Source organism: Salmo salar, chromosome 03 (genome assembly GCF_965601325.2).
Source record: "Salmo salar chromosome 03, fSalSal1, whole genome shotgun sequence".
Classification (NCBI taxonomy): Eukaryota; Metazoa; Chordata; class Actinopteri; order Salmoniformes; family Salmonidae; genus Salmo; species Salmo salar.
The window spans coordinates 48,627,083-48,639,523 of NC_138293.1; the positions used below are offsets into that span (position 1 = coordinate 48,627,083).

General features: G+C 46.8%; 1 protein-coding gene across 2 annotated transcripts in view; it reads left to right on the forward strand.

The window, feature by feature from the left end:
• Nucleotides 1-12,441, forward strand: part of LOC106600542 (zinc finger protein 704) — a 98,443-nt gene that overhangs the window by 61,029 nt on the left and 24,973 nt on the right. For both annotated transcript variants that reach the window (XM_014191968.3, XM_014191969.3), the window contains exon 4: nt 5,378-5,622. In XM_014191968.3, the coding sequence (XP_014047443.1) occupies nt 5,378-5,622 (245 nt within the window). The remainder of the gene's footprint in view (nt 1-5,377; nt 5,623-12,441) is intronic.

Below are 12,441 nucleotides of genomic sequence, written 5' to 3' on the forward strand. Positions count from 1 at the left end.
GTAGTGGTGCCTTAGACCGCTGTGCCACTTGGGGGGCACTTTGTAACTGTTTTAAAGTCACCATTGGCCTCATGCAGAAATCTTAGAGGTTTCCTTCCTCTCTGGCAACTGAGTTAGGAAGGACACCGTCATACTTGTCCTGTTGGGTGAGGATCATTGGTGCCAGATCCACCCCCATCTCTCCAGCACCAGTTTTTTGACCGGTTGTAAATACTGTGTAGAAACTTTGGATTTGGCAATGAAACAATATTTCTGTATTTCAAACAGTTGGAAGAGCTCGTGGGTACTTAAAGAACAATCACGTTGAATTCATTACTAATTGGTGATGTAACTAAGGACAGTAGAACAACATAACGGTATTTTTGAATGTGTATATTTCCCAGTGATCAGATTCACATCCAATGTTGGGGAACTGATATGATTAAATATGAAACTATTTGTGAGAGGATGTGATGTTCGCCTTCTAAATGAGAGACTTGTTTTTCATATGAAGTCTTAACCAAGTCATTGGCCACACCCACATGAGCAGAGACATTACGACAAAAGGAGGGAACGCCCCCTTTTCCCAGAGTGGATAAAAAACACTTCTGGCAAAAAAAGAAGATAAAGACTACATAGGGACATTCAGTCAGCAGCTGTTTAAGTACTTTAGTCTAGTAACCTCGACCGAGAACCACCGGGTGGTACTCTGAAAGATCCATTCTAAATGACTATCAACCATTGGTACGTCTGACGTAACCATAATAACAGAGCTACAACTACGAAAGACTGATCTCTGGTGGACAAACCAGAGACTTTCTGTCGAATTACTCCCCAGACGGATCGAGTGTTTTCAACGGGGAGACAGCAAAGACATACACACGTAAATATGTACATTGCAATTCTTTCGAATGAGCGGCCGTTCATGTGCAAAGTATTCCCATTTCCATGAGCATAGTTATCAACTGTATGTATGTAGTGGGCCCATTTGGTCTTTCTCGCACTTTATCTGTCCCCACCCATTTCCATTATCTACCAAGTCATCATATCGGGTTTAGTCCACTAGGTACTTTTCATTGCATTATGTAGTAGTGGCATTGGAAAACCTCCCTGGTCTTTGTGGTTGAATCTGTGTTTGAACACTGTTAAACACTATTATTGGGACACAGAGTGAGTCCATGCAACTTATTATGTGACTTGTTAAGCACATTTGTACTCCTGAACTTATTTAGGCTTTCCATAACAAACGGGTTGAATACTTATTAAGACATTTCAGCTTTACATTTTTTATTAATTTTATTAATTTCAAAAAATATAGTTCCACTTTGACATTATGGAATTTTGTGTTTACAAACAAAACTCATTGGTTGTTGGAAATAACATTAATAGTTAATGTATTAATATTTAATATGAATTGGTTTTGTGGGTAGAATTGCAGTATGTATTTAGACGTGAGCTAGCAACTTTTGACAGACTGGTTTCTTCTGGACAAACAAAAAATGATACCAACATGTTGTGTGGAGAAAAAAAAGTGATAGTTTGAATGTTTGGATAATCGTTGTGATTGGAGAATAGCTGTAAGGGTTATTGAATCAGGATCAACTCCTCTCCTACAGCTGCACCATCGAGAGCATCCTGACTGGTTGCATCCTGACTTGTTGTATCACTGCCTGGTATGGCAACTGCTCGGCCTCCGACCGCAAGGCACTACAGAGGGTAGTGCGATTGGCCCAGTACATCCGTGGAGCCAAACTTCCTGCCATCCAGGACTAGGCGGTGTCAGAGGAAGGCCCTAAAACGACCAGGAATACGACTTTCCCGAAGTGGATCCTTTGTTCACACCACCCAGGGCAATTGAACTGATTCCAGAGGCCGACCCAGAACAACGCCGACGAAGGAGAGGTACTCTGAGTGATCTTCTGGTCCGAATTAGGAGGTGCGCACACCACCCACCGCTTCCGAGTATATTACTCGCTACTGTTCAGTCCCTGGATAATAAAGTTGACAAGCTCAGGGCAAGAGTTTATTTCCAGAGTGACATCAGGGATTGTAACATACTCTGTTTCACGGAAACATGGCTCTCTCGGGATATACTGTCAGTCGGTCCAGCCATCTGGATTCTCAGTTCATTACGCCAACAGGAATAAACATCTCTTTGGAAGAAGAAGGGCGCGGGTGTATGTTTCATGATTAACGACTCATGGTGTAATTGTGATAACATACAGGAACTCAAGTCCTTTTGTTCACCTGACCTAGAATACCTCACACTCAATGCCGTCCATATTATTTATATTATCAATGCCGTCCAAGTTCATTTTCTTCGTGTCACAGAAGTTGTCATGTAGAGAAGAGGACCAAGGCACAGCGGGAATATGGATACTCATATTTTAATTTTAAAAAAAAAAGAGTAAAGTATCCACTGAATAAACAATAAACACAACAGTGACAGTCTTACAGGCATACAAAACGCAGTGCAAGTACAACCACCCACAACCCCAAAGAAAAACACACACCTATATAGGACTTCCAATCAAAGGCAACTCAACACACCTGCCTTCAATTGGAAGTCCCAATCAACAATACAAACATACCCAACACAAACATGCCACGTCCTGACCAAAACTAAAACACTAGCTCCATCTGCTGGTCAGGACGTGACACTTCGGTTATAATCTCTGCCGTGTATATGCCCCCCTCAAGCCGATACCACGACAGTCCTCAAGGAACTTCACTGAACTTCATGCAAACTGGAAACCACATATCCTGAGGCTGCATTTATTGTACCTGGGGATTTTAACAAAGAAAATTTGAGGAAATGGCTGCCTAAATTCTATCAGCATATTGACTGTAGTACTCGCGCTGTTAAAACACTCAACCACTGTTATTCCAACTTCCGGGATGCATACAAGGTCCTTCCCCGCCCTCCTTTCAGCAAATCTGACCATGACTCCATTTTCCTCCTCCCTTCCTATAGGCAGAAACTCAAACAGGAAGTACCTGTGCTAAGGACTATTCAACGCTGGTCTGACCAATCGGAATCCACACTTCAAGATTGTTTTGATCACGCGGACTGTGATATGTTCCGGGTAGCTTCCGAGAATAATATTGATGTATACACTAAGACGGTGAGTGAGTTTATCAGGAAGTGTATATTAGATGTTGTTCCCACTGTGACTATCAAAACCTACCCTAACCAGAAATCGTGCATAGATGGCAGCAGTCGCGCAAAACTGAAAGTGCGAACCCCCGCATTTAACCATTGCAAGTCGACTGGGAATATGGCCGAATACAAACAGAGTAGTCATTCCCTCCGCAAGGCAATCAAACCAGCCACGTCGCGGACACCGACGTCTTGCTTCCAGACAAGCTAAACACATTCTTTGCCTGCTTTGAGGATAACACATTGCGACCGACCTGGCCCGCTACCAAGGACTGTGGCCTCTCCTTCTCCGTGGCCAACATGCTTCAAGATGGCCACCATTGTTCCTGTACCCAAGAATGCAAAGGTAACTGAACTAAATGACTATTGCCCTGTAGCACTCACTTCTGTCATCATGAAGTGCTTTGAGAGACTAGTCAAGGATCATATCACCTCCACCCTACCTGTCACCCACTTCAATTTGCTTACCGTCCCAAAAGGACTACAGACGATGCAATCGCCCTCACACTGCACACTGGCCTCCCCCATCTGGACAAGAGAAATACCTATGTAAGAATGCTGATCATTGACAGTAGCTCAGCATTCAACACCATAGTACCCTTCATGCTCATCATTAAGCTAGAGGCCCTGGGTCTGAACCCCGCCCTGTGCAATTGGGCCCTGGACTTCCTGATGGGCCGCCCTCAGGTGGTGAATGTAGGAAACAACACCTCCACTTCGCTGATCCTCAACATTGGGGCCCCACAAGGGTGCGTGCTCAGCCCCCTCCTGTACTCCCTGTTCACCCATGACTGCGTGGCCAAGCTCACCTCCAACTCAATCATCAAGTCTGCAGACGACACAACAGTAGTAGGCTTGATTACCAACAACGACGAGAGAGCCTACAGGGAGGAGATGAGAGCTCTGGTAGTGTGGGGCCAGGAAAACAACCGCTCACTCAACGTCAACAAAACTATCTTAATAGTACACCTACTCTCTCCATTTTCTGACAGCTGGAGCAGCAAATCATTTTACCCTCTTCCAATGTGTTTGGAGAATTTTTATTTTACTTTACAATGATAAATAGACCTACATCAAGATATCAAGTTAATTTGAAGTTAGCTGATGATAGTTCACTTAGCTGTATGGTATGTAGATTTGGCTAGATAGCTGGCTGCTCATTAGCCTACACACGGTGGCCTGCTGTAGCCAGCTTGCTATTAATAATACATCGTTTTGTAACATTCAAAATGTATTTAATTAGGCCTACTTGAATAGGTTCACGCCAGGAAATGGACAATCTTTTGGAGTGAATGGCAAGCAACTCTACAAACCTATTGTACTACTAAATCAACATCTGTTTTTACCTGATGTTCATTATTGTTCTGGTTACAACTCTGGGGTGAGGAGATGAGTGCTGGTATAAATAGCCACTGTATTGAAACACACGTTAGGGTTATGTGTGGCTGGGTTATTGTGCCTTTGGAAAAGGAGTCCCTATGTAAGCCTGGCCCGAAATCCATTGTGGTTAAAACGTAGTCAAATAAAATCTATTTGTCACATGCTTCATAGACAACAGTTGTAGACTAACAGTCATTAACATTGTGTGCGTTCTCTTCACCCTTCCCTAAATCTACAGCATATATTCAACCCCTCTTGGCCCCATCTCCACAGTTTAGTTCAGTTATTAATTAAAATGTGCAAAGCCACAAAATATTAGGGGATGGGGCGTACTGTACAATATGTGGGAAGAGAGGGCAAATATGTATTCATTTTTCATAATTTGTATTTATTTTTTATTTTATTTCACCTTTATAATTAGTCTCCCCTGAGACAACATGTAGAACTATGTCCCTCCTCATCTACACTAGCCCCCATGGACCAGTCAGTCATTGATTAATATGAGTTCATCTCCAACACACAGCTCATCCTGCTGGAAGGCTTTATTTTTCATTATGTTTCACCACAAGGCAATGTGATTATGGCCTTATAAGATCTGTATAAGGATCTGTATTAGTGAAGCAGTCAAAATACCATATTGCACTGGAGGGGTTTGTAGGCCAACGCTGCTGGAGAGGCAGGCTGTTTTCCTATGGATGGGTGGACATTCAATATAAACCACAATTCAAATTTTGCATGAACAATGTTGCAAAAAACATTATGACTTTTTTTTTTATTGTATGAAGTCAAGAAGTGAATTAAAGTGAAATAATGCCTCCCTGGTTTTGATGGTACTGACTGGCCCTCCTCTGTCTCCAGCTGCAGTTCCGGAGCCAGCCAGCAGAGGGTGGAAGGAGGTGCTGTCAACTAGCTACAGCAGCTCCACCAGTGGCAACTGGAGCTGGGACACCAGCGACCAATCAGTGCCCTCCACACCGTCCCCGCCTCTCTCCAACGACACCAGCAAGAGCTTCCCGCTCTCCTCCCAGGGTGATAATGTCATCGACGACGTCAAAGAGAGCACGCACTTCTTGTTTGAGGACCCCATACCCCGGAAGCGGAAGGTACAACTGGGGGTCAGGGGCTTAGGATAAGACTTCATCCTAATGCTACTGAACATCCTTCCGTACTTATCTCCTTATCTCCAAGGAGTTCATAGATCACAGCTATTTGATTTATCTCGTCCAGTTACATGTTTCTTGTGATCCTTCAGATAAGAACAGTATTTGTAGCCACAACCAACCCTAAGCTGCGATCCATAAAAAATTGTCCATGGGCCAACAGTGGCTCCAATCGATTTAGGAATCGCTGCCCTAGTGTGCAGTTTTCCTAATTCAAGGGGGCCTCTGAAACCCCTCTGAAAAATGATCTCAAATCGCAGCTCCGATGTAATTTAGGATCTTATGACACTGGCTTGGCCCTGAGACAACAAGGTCTGTCAACCTTTACGCCCCTGAGCATGATGGAGTGTGTTCTCGCTCTATCTTATCCTCCATCTCTCTTTTTTCTTCCCCTGTCTTTTTATGCAGTGGAAACCTTCCAAGACATTAATGTGGTTTCATTATCAAGAAGAGCCATAAGCCCCCTCACCCATCTCCAAGAGGAAGGGGTGAGAGAGGATGGGGAGGAAGGAGGAAGAGTGTCAATAGAGAGTTTGGAATGGGAAGAGAGGTTGTAAAAAACATATTTGGGATGAGGGGAGTTAAATGACTATTGAGCTAGGGGAGGGGAGGTAAATGACTACTGAGCTAGGGGAGGAGAGGGGAGTTAAATGACTACTGACCTAGGAGAGGGGAGGTAAATGACTACTGAGCTAGGAGAGGAGAGGGGAGTTAAATGACTACTGAGCTAGGGGAGGAGAGGGGAGGTAAATGACTACTGAGCTAGGGGAGGAGAGGGGAGGTAAATGACTACTGAGCTAGGGGAGGAGAGGGGAGGTAAATGACTAGGGGAGGAGAGGAGTTAAATGACTACTGAGATAGGGGAGGAGAGGAGTTAAATGACTACTGAGCTAGGGGAGGAGAGGGGAGTTAAATGACTACTGAGCTAGGAGAGGGGAGGTAAATGACTACTGAGCTAGGGGAGGCGAGAGGAGGTAAATGACTACTGAGCTAGGGGAGGAGAGGGGAGGTAAATGACTACTGAGCTAGGGGAGTAGAGGGGAGGTAAATGACTACTGAGCTAGGGGAGGAGAGGGGAGGTAAATGACTACTGATCTAGGGGAGTAGAGGGGAGATAAATGACTACTGAGCTAGGGGAGGAGAGGGGAGGTAAATGACTACTGAGCTTGGGGAGGAGAGAGGAGGTAAATGACTATTGAGCTAGGGGAGTAGAGGTAAATGACTACTGAGCTAGGGGAGTAGAGGGGAGGTAAATGACTACTGAGCTAGGGGAGGAGAGGGAAGGTAAATGACTACTGAGCTAGGGGAGTAGAGGTAAATGACTACTGAGCTAGGGGAGTAGAGGGGAGGTAAACGACTACTGAGCTTGGGGAGGAGAGGGGAGGTAAATGACTACTGAGCTAGGGGAGTAGAGGTAAATGACTACTGAGCTAGGGGAGTAGAGGGGAGGTAAATGACTACTGAGCTAGGGGAGGAGAGGGGAGGTAAATGACTACTGAGCTAGGAGAGGAGAGGGGAGGTAAATGACTACTGAGCTAGGGGAGTAGAGGTAAATGACTACTGAGCTAGGGGAGTAGAGGGGAGGTAAATGACTACTGATGTAGGGGAGGAGAGGTAAATGACTAGGGGAGGAGAGGGGAGGTAAATGACTTCTGAGCTAGGGGAGGAGAGGGGAGGTAAATGACTACTGAGCTTGGAGAGGGGAGGTAAATGACTACTGAGCTAGGGGAGGAGAGGGGAGGTAAATGGCTACTGAGCTATGAGAGGGGAGGTAAATGACTACTGAGCTAGGAAAGGGGAGGTTAATGACTACTGAGCTAGGGGAGGAGAGGGGAGGTAAATGACTACTGAGCTAGGGGAGTAGAGGGGAGGTAAACGACTACTGAGCTTGGGGAGGAGAGGGGAGGTAAATGACTACTGAGCTAGGGGAGTAGAGGGGAGGTAAATGACAACTGAGCTAGGGGAGGAGAGGGGAGGTAAATGATTACTGAGCTAGGAGAGGAGAGGGGAGGTAAATGACTACTGAGCTAGGGGAGTAGAGGTAAATGACTACTGAGCTAGGGGAGTAGAGGGGAGGTAAATGACTACTGATGTAGGGGAGAGAAGGTAAATGACTAGGGGAGGAGAGGGGAGGTAAATGACTTCTGAGCTAGGGGAGGAGAGGGGAGGTAAATGACTAGGGGAGGAGAGGGGAGGTAAATGACTTCTGAGCTAGGGGAGGAGAGGGGAGGTAAATGACTACTGAGCTTGGAGAGGGGAGGTAAATGACTACTGAGCTAGGGGAGGAGAGGGGAGGTAAATGGCTACTGAGCTATGAGAGGGGAGGTAAATGACTACTGAGCTAGGAAAGGGGAGGTTAATGACTACTGAGCTAGGGGAGGAGAGGGGAGGTAAATGACTACTGAGCTAGGGGAGTAGAGGGGAGGTAAACGACTACTGAGCTTGGGGAGGAGAGGGGAGGTAAATGACTACTGAGCTAGGGGAGTAGAGGGGAGGTAAATGACAACTGAGCTAGGGGAGGAGAGGGGAGGTAAATGATTACTGAGCTAGGAGAGGAGAGGGGAGGTAAATGACTACTGAGCTAGGGGAGTAGAGGTAAATGACTACTGAGCTAGGGGAGTAGAGGGGAGGTAAATGACTACTGATGTAGGGGAGAGAAGGTAAATGACTAGGGGAGGAGAGGGGAGGTAAATGACTTCTGAGCTAGGGGAGGAGAGGGGAGGTAAATGACTACTGAGCTAGGAGAGGGGAGGTAAATGACTACTGAGCTAGGGGAGGAGAGGGGAGGTAAATGACTACTGAGCTAGGAGAGGGGAGGTAAATGACTACTGAGCTAGGAAAGGGGAGGTTAATGACTACTGAGCTAGGGGAGGAGAGGGGAGGTAAATGACTACTGAGCTAGGGGAGGAGAGGGGAGGTAAATGACTAGGGGAGGAGAGGAGTTAAATGACTACTGAGATAGGGGAGGAGAGGAGTTAAATGACTACTGAGCTAGGGGAGTAGAGGGGAGGTAAATGACTACTGATGTAGGGGAGGAGAGGTAAATGACTAGGGGAGGAGAGGGGAGGTAAATGACTTCTGAGCTAGGGGAGGAGAGGGGAGGTAAATGACTACTGAGCTTGGAGAGGGGAGGTAAATGACTACTGAGCTAGGGGAGGAGAGGGGAGGTAAATGACTACTGAGCTAGGGGAGTAGAGGGGAGATAAATGACTACTGAGCTAGGGGAGGAGAGGGGAGGTAAATGACTACTGAGCTAGGGGAGGAGAGGGGAGGTAAATGACTACTGAGCTAGGGGAGGAGAGAGGAGGTAAATGACTACTGAGCTAGGGGAGTAGAGGGGAGGTAAATGACTACTGAGCTAGGGGAGGAGAGGGAAGGTAAATGACTACTGAGCTAGGGGAGTAGAGGTAAATGACTACTGAGCTAGGGGAGTAGAGGGGAGGTAAACGACTACTGAGCTTGGGGAGGAGAGGGGAGGTAAATGACTACTGAGCTAGGGGAGTAGAGGTAAATGACTACTGAGCTAGGGGAGTAGAGGGGAGGTAAATGACTACTGAGCTAGGGGAGGAGAGGGGAGGTAAATGACTACTGAGCTAGGAGAGGAGAGGGGAGGTAAATGACTACTGAGCTAGGGGAGTAGAGGTAAATGACTACTGAGCTAGGGGAGTAGAGGGGAGGTAAATGACTACTGATGTAGGGGAGGAGAGGTAAATGACTAGGGGAGGAGAGGGGAGGTAAATGACTTCTGAGCTAGGGGAGGAGAGGGGAGGTAAATGACTACTGAGCTTGGAGAGGGGAGGTAAATGACTACTGAGCTAGGGGAGGAGAGGGGAGGTAAATGGCTACTGAGCTATGAGAGGGGAGGTAAATGACTACTGAGCTAGGAAAGGGGAGGTTAATGACTACTGAGCTAGGGGAGGAGAGGGGAGGTAAATGACTACTGAGCTAGGGGAGTAGAGGGGAGGTAAACGACTACTGAGCTTGGGGAGGAGAGGGGAGGTAAATGACTACTGAGCTAGGGGAGTAGAGGGGAGGTAAATGACAACTGAGCTAGGGGAGGAGAGGGAAGGTAAATGATTACTGAGCTAGGAGAGGAGAGGGGAGGTAAATGACTACTGAGCTAGGGGAGTAGAGGTAAATGACTACTGAGCTAGGGGAGTAGAGGGGAGGTAAATGACTACTGATGTAGGGGAGAGAAGGTAAATGACTAGGGGAGGAGAGGGGAGGTAAATGACTTCTGAGCTAGGGGAGGAGAGGGGAGGTAAATGACTACTGAGCTAGGAGAGGGGAGGTAAATGACTACTGAGCTAGGGGAGGAGAGGGGAGGTAAATGACTACTGAGCTAGGAGAGGGGAGGTAAATGACTACTGAGCTAGGAAAGGGGAGGTTAATGACTACTGAGCTAGGGGAGGAGAGGGGAGGTAAATGACTACTGAGCTAGGGGAGGAGAGGGGAGGTAAATGACTAGGGGAGGAGAGGAGTTAAATGACTACTGAGATAGGGGAGGAGAGGAGTTAAATGACTACTGAGCTAGGGGAGTAGAGGGGAGGTAAATGACTACTGATGTAGGGGAGGAGAGGTAAATGACTAGGGGAGGAGAGGGGAGGTAAATGACTTCTGAGCTAGGGGAGGAGAGGGGAGGTAAATGACTACTGAGCTTGGAGAGGGGAGGTAAATGACTACTGAGCTAGGGGAGGAGAGGGGAGGTAAATGGCTACTGAGCTAGGAGAGGGGAGGTAAATGACTACTGAGCTAGGAAAGGGGAGGTTAATGACTACTGAGCTAGGGGAGGAGAGGGGAGGTAAATGACTACTGAGCTAGGGGAGTAGAGGGGAGGTAAACGACTACTGAGCTTGGGGAGGAGAGGGGAGGTAAATGACTACTGAGCTAGGGGAGTAGAGGGGAGGTAAATGACTACTGAGCTAGGGGAGTAGAGGGGAGGTAAATGACTACTGAGCTAGGGGAGGAGAGGGGAGGTAAATGACTACTGAGCTAGGAGAGGAGAGGGGAGGTAAATGACTACTGAGTTAGGGGAGTAGAGGTAAATGACTACTGAGCTAGGGGAGTAGAGGGGAGGTAAATGACTACTGATGTAGGGGAGGAGAGGTAAATGACTAGGGGAGGAGAGGGGAGGTAAATGACTTCTGAGCTAGGGGAGGAGAGGGGAGGTAAATGACTACTGAGCTAGGAGAGGGGAGGTAAATGACTACTGAGCTAGGGGAGGAGAGGGGAGGTAAATGGCTACTGAGCTAGGAGAGGGGAGGTAAATGACTACTGAGCTAGGAAAGGGGAGGTTAATGACTACTGAGCTAGGGGAGGAGAGGGGAGGTAAATGACTACTGAGCTAGGGGAGGAGAGGGGAGGTAAATGACTACTGAGCTAGGGGAGGAGAGGGGAGGTAAATGACTACTGAGCTAGGGGAGGAGAGGGGAGGTAAATGACTACTGAGCTTGGGGAGGAGAGGGGAGTTTGTAAGGGGAGGAGTGAAAGGGGGGAGTGTGAGGCTTCACCTGCAGGAAGCTGAGAGGAAGAGAAGAATATCTCATAAATCCACTGACAGGTGTGGACAGAGGTGTGGACAGAGGTGTGGACAGAGGTGTGGACAGAGGTGTGGACAGAGGTGTGGACAGAGGTGTGGAGACTGGAATGGGCTCAGATAGGAGTGTGCAGGTCCAACACACTGGCCTGTAGGCCTATCCCAGAGGTAACAGAGTCCATTTCAGCTGAAACACATGAGATCACACAGTATTCAGGAGGCCAGGCCATAGATATACAATATCCTGAAAGATAATGTGATTACACTCACTGACTAGCTTCACCAGAATAGGACAAACACATTATAGCATTCCCATCACTTGAACTGAATGATGATTATGCTGTGTTAGAGCACAATCTTGTTGTACTCTATTGGTCAAGTTATCTGTCAAATGTAATGTCTTGTCTTCATGTTTCACGTCCGTCTTCAGCCTAACCTCATTTGTAAAGATGTGACAGAACATTAGGCAATGCTAGACACACAGTAAACATTAAATCAACATTATGCAAAGCCTTGGGAGGCCATCTGAATAAGGCTTGCACTGACATGCATGTGTGGTTATTAATGAATAGCTGGCTATAGATAAAGTCATTACAGTTTGGATGACTTGTATATAAACCTGCCCTGGGAAAACCTAACAGGCAGTTAGTTTACTGTGGTGATTCAGTGTGGTAGGCCAAGACCAGAGGCCTACCGTAATTTCCGGACTATTAAGCGCACCTGAATATAAGCCGCACCCACTGAGCCGCACCCACTGAATTTTTGAACATAAATAAGCCGCACATGTCTATAAGCCGCAGGTGCCTACTGGTACATTGAAACAAATGAACTTTACACAGGCTTTAACGAAACACGGCTTGTAACAAAAAATAAAAAATTAGCAGTAAGCTTTAGTTGTCTTTTTGCACTGAGTCAATTCCTCATGCTGCTGTTTCCAACGTCTTATCATCGACTCATTAAGACCAAGCTCCCGTGCAGCAGCTCTATTTCCTTTTCCAACAGCCAGATCAATCGCCTTCAACTTGAAAGCTGCATCATATGCATTTCTCCGTGTCTTTGCCATGATGAGGGTGACAAAATGACTATATTAGCCGCGTCATTGTTTAAGCCGCGAGGTTCAAAGCCTGGGAAAAAAGTTGCGGCTTATAGTCCAGAATTTACGGTAACTAAGTCCTGATTTGCAGGCAGCAGTAAGTCTGGATATACATTAGAGTAGCTGCAGTGTA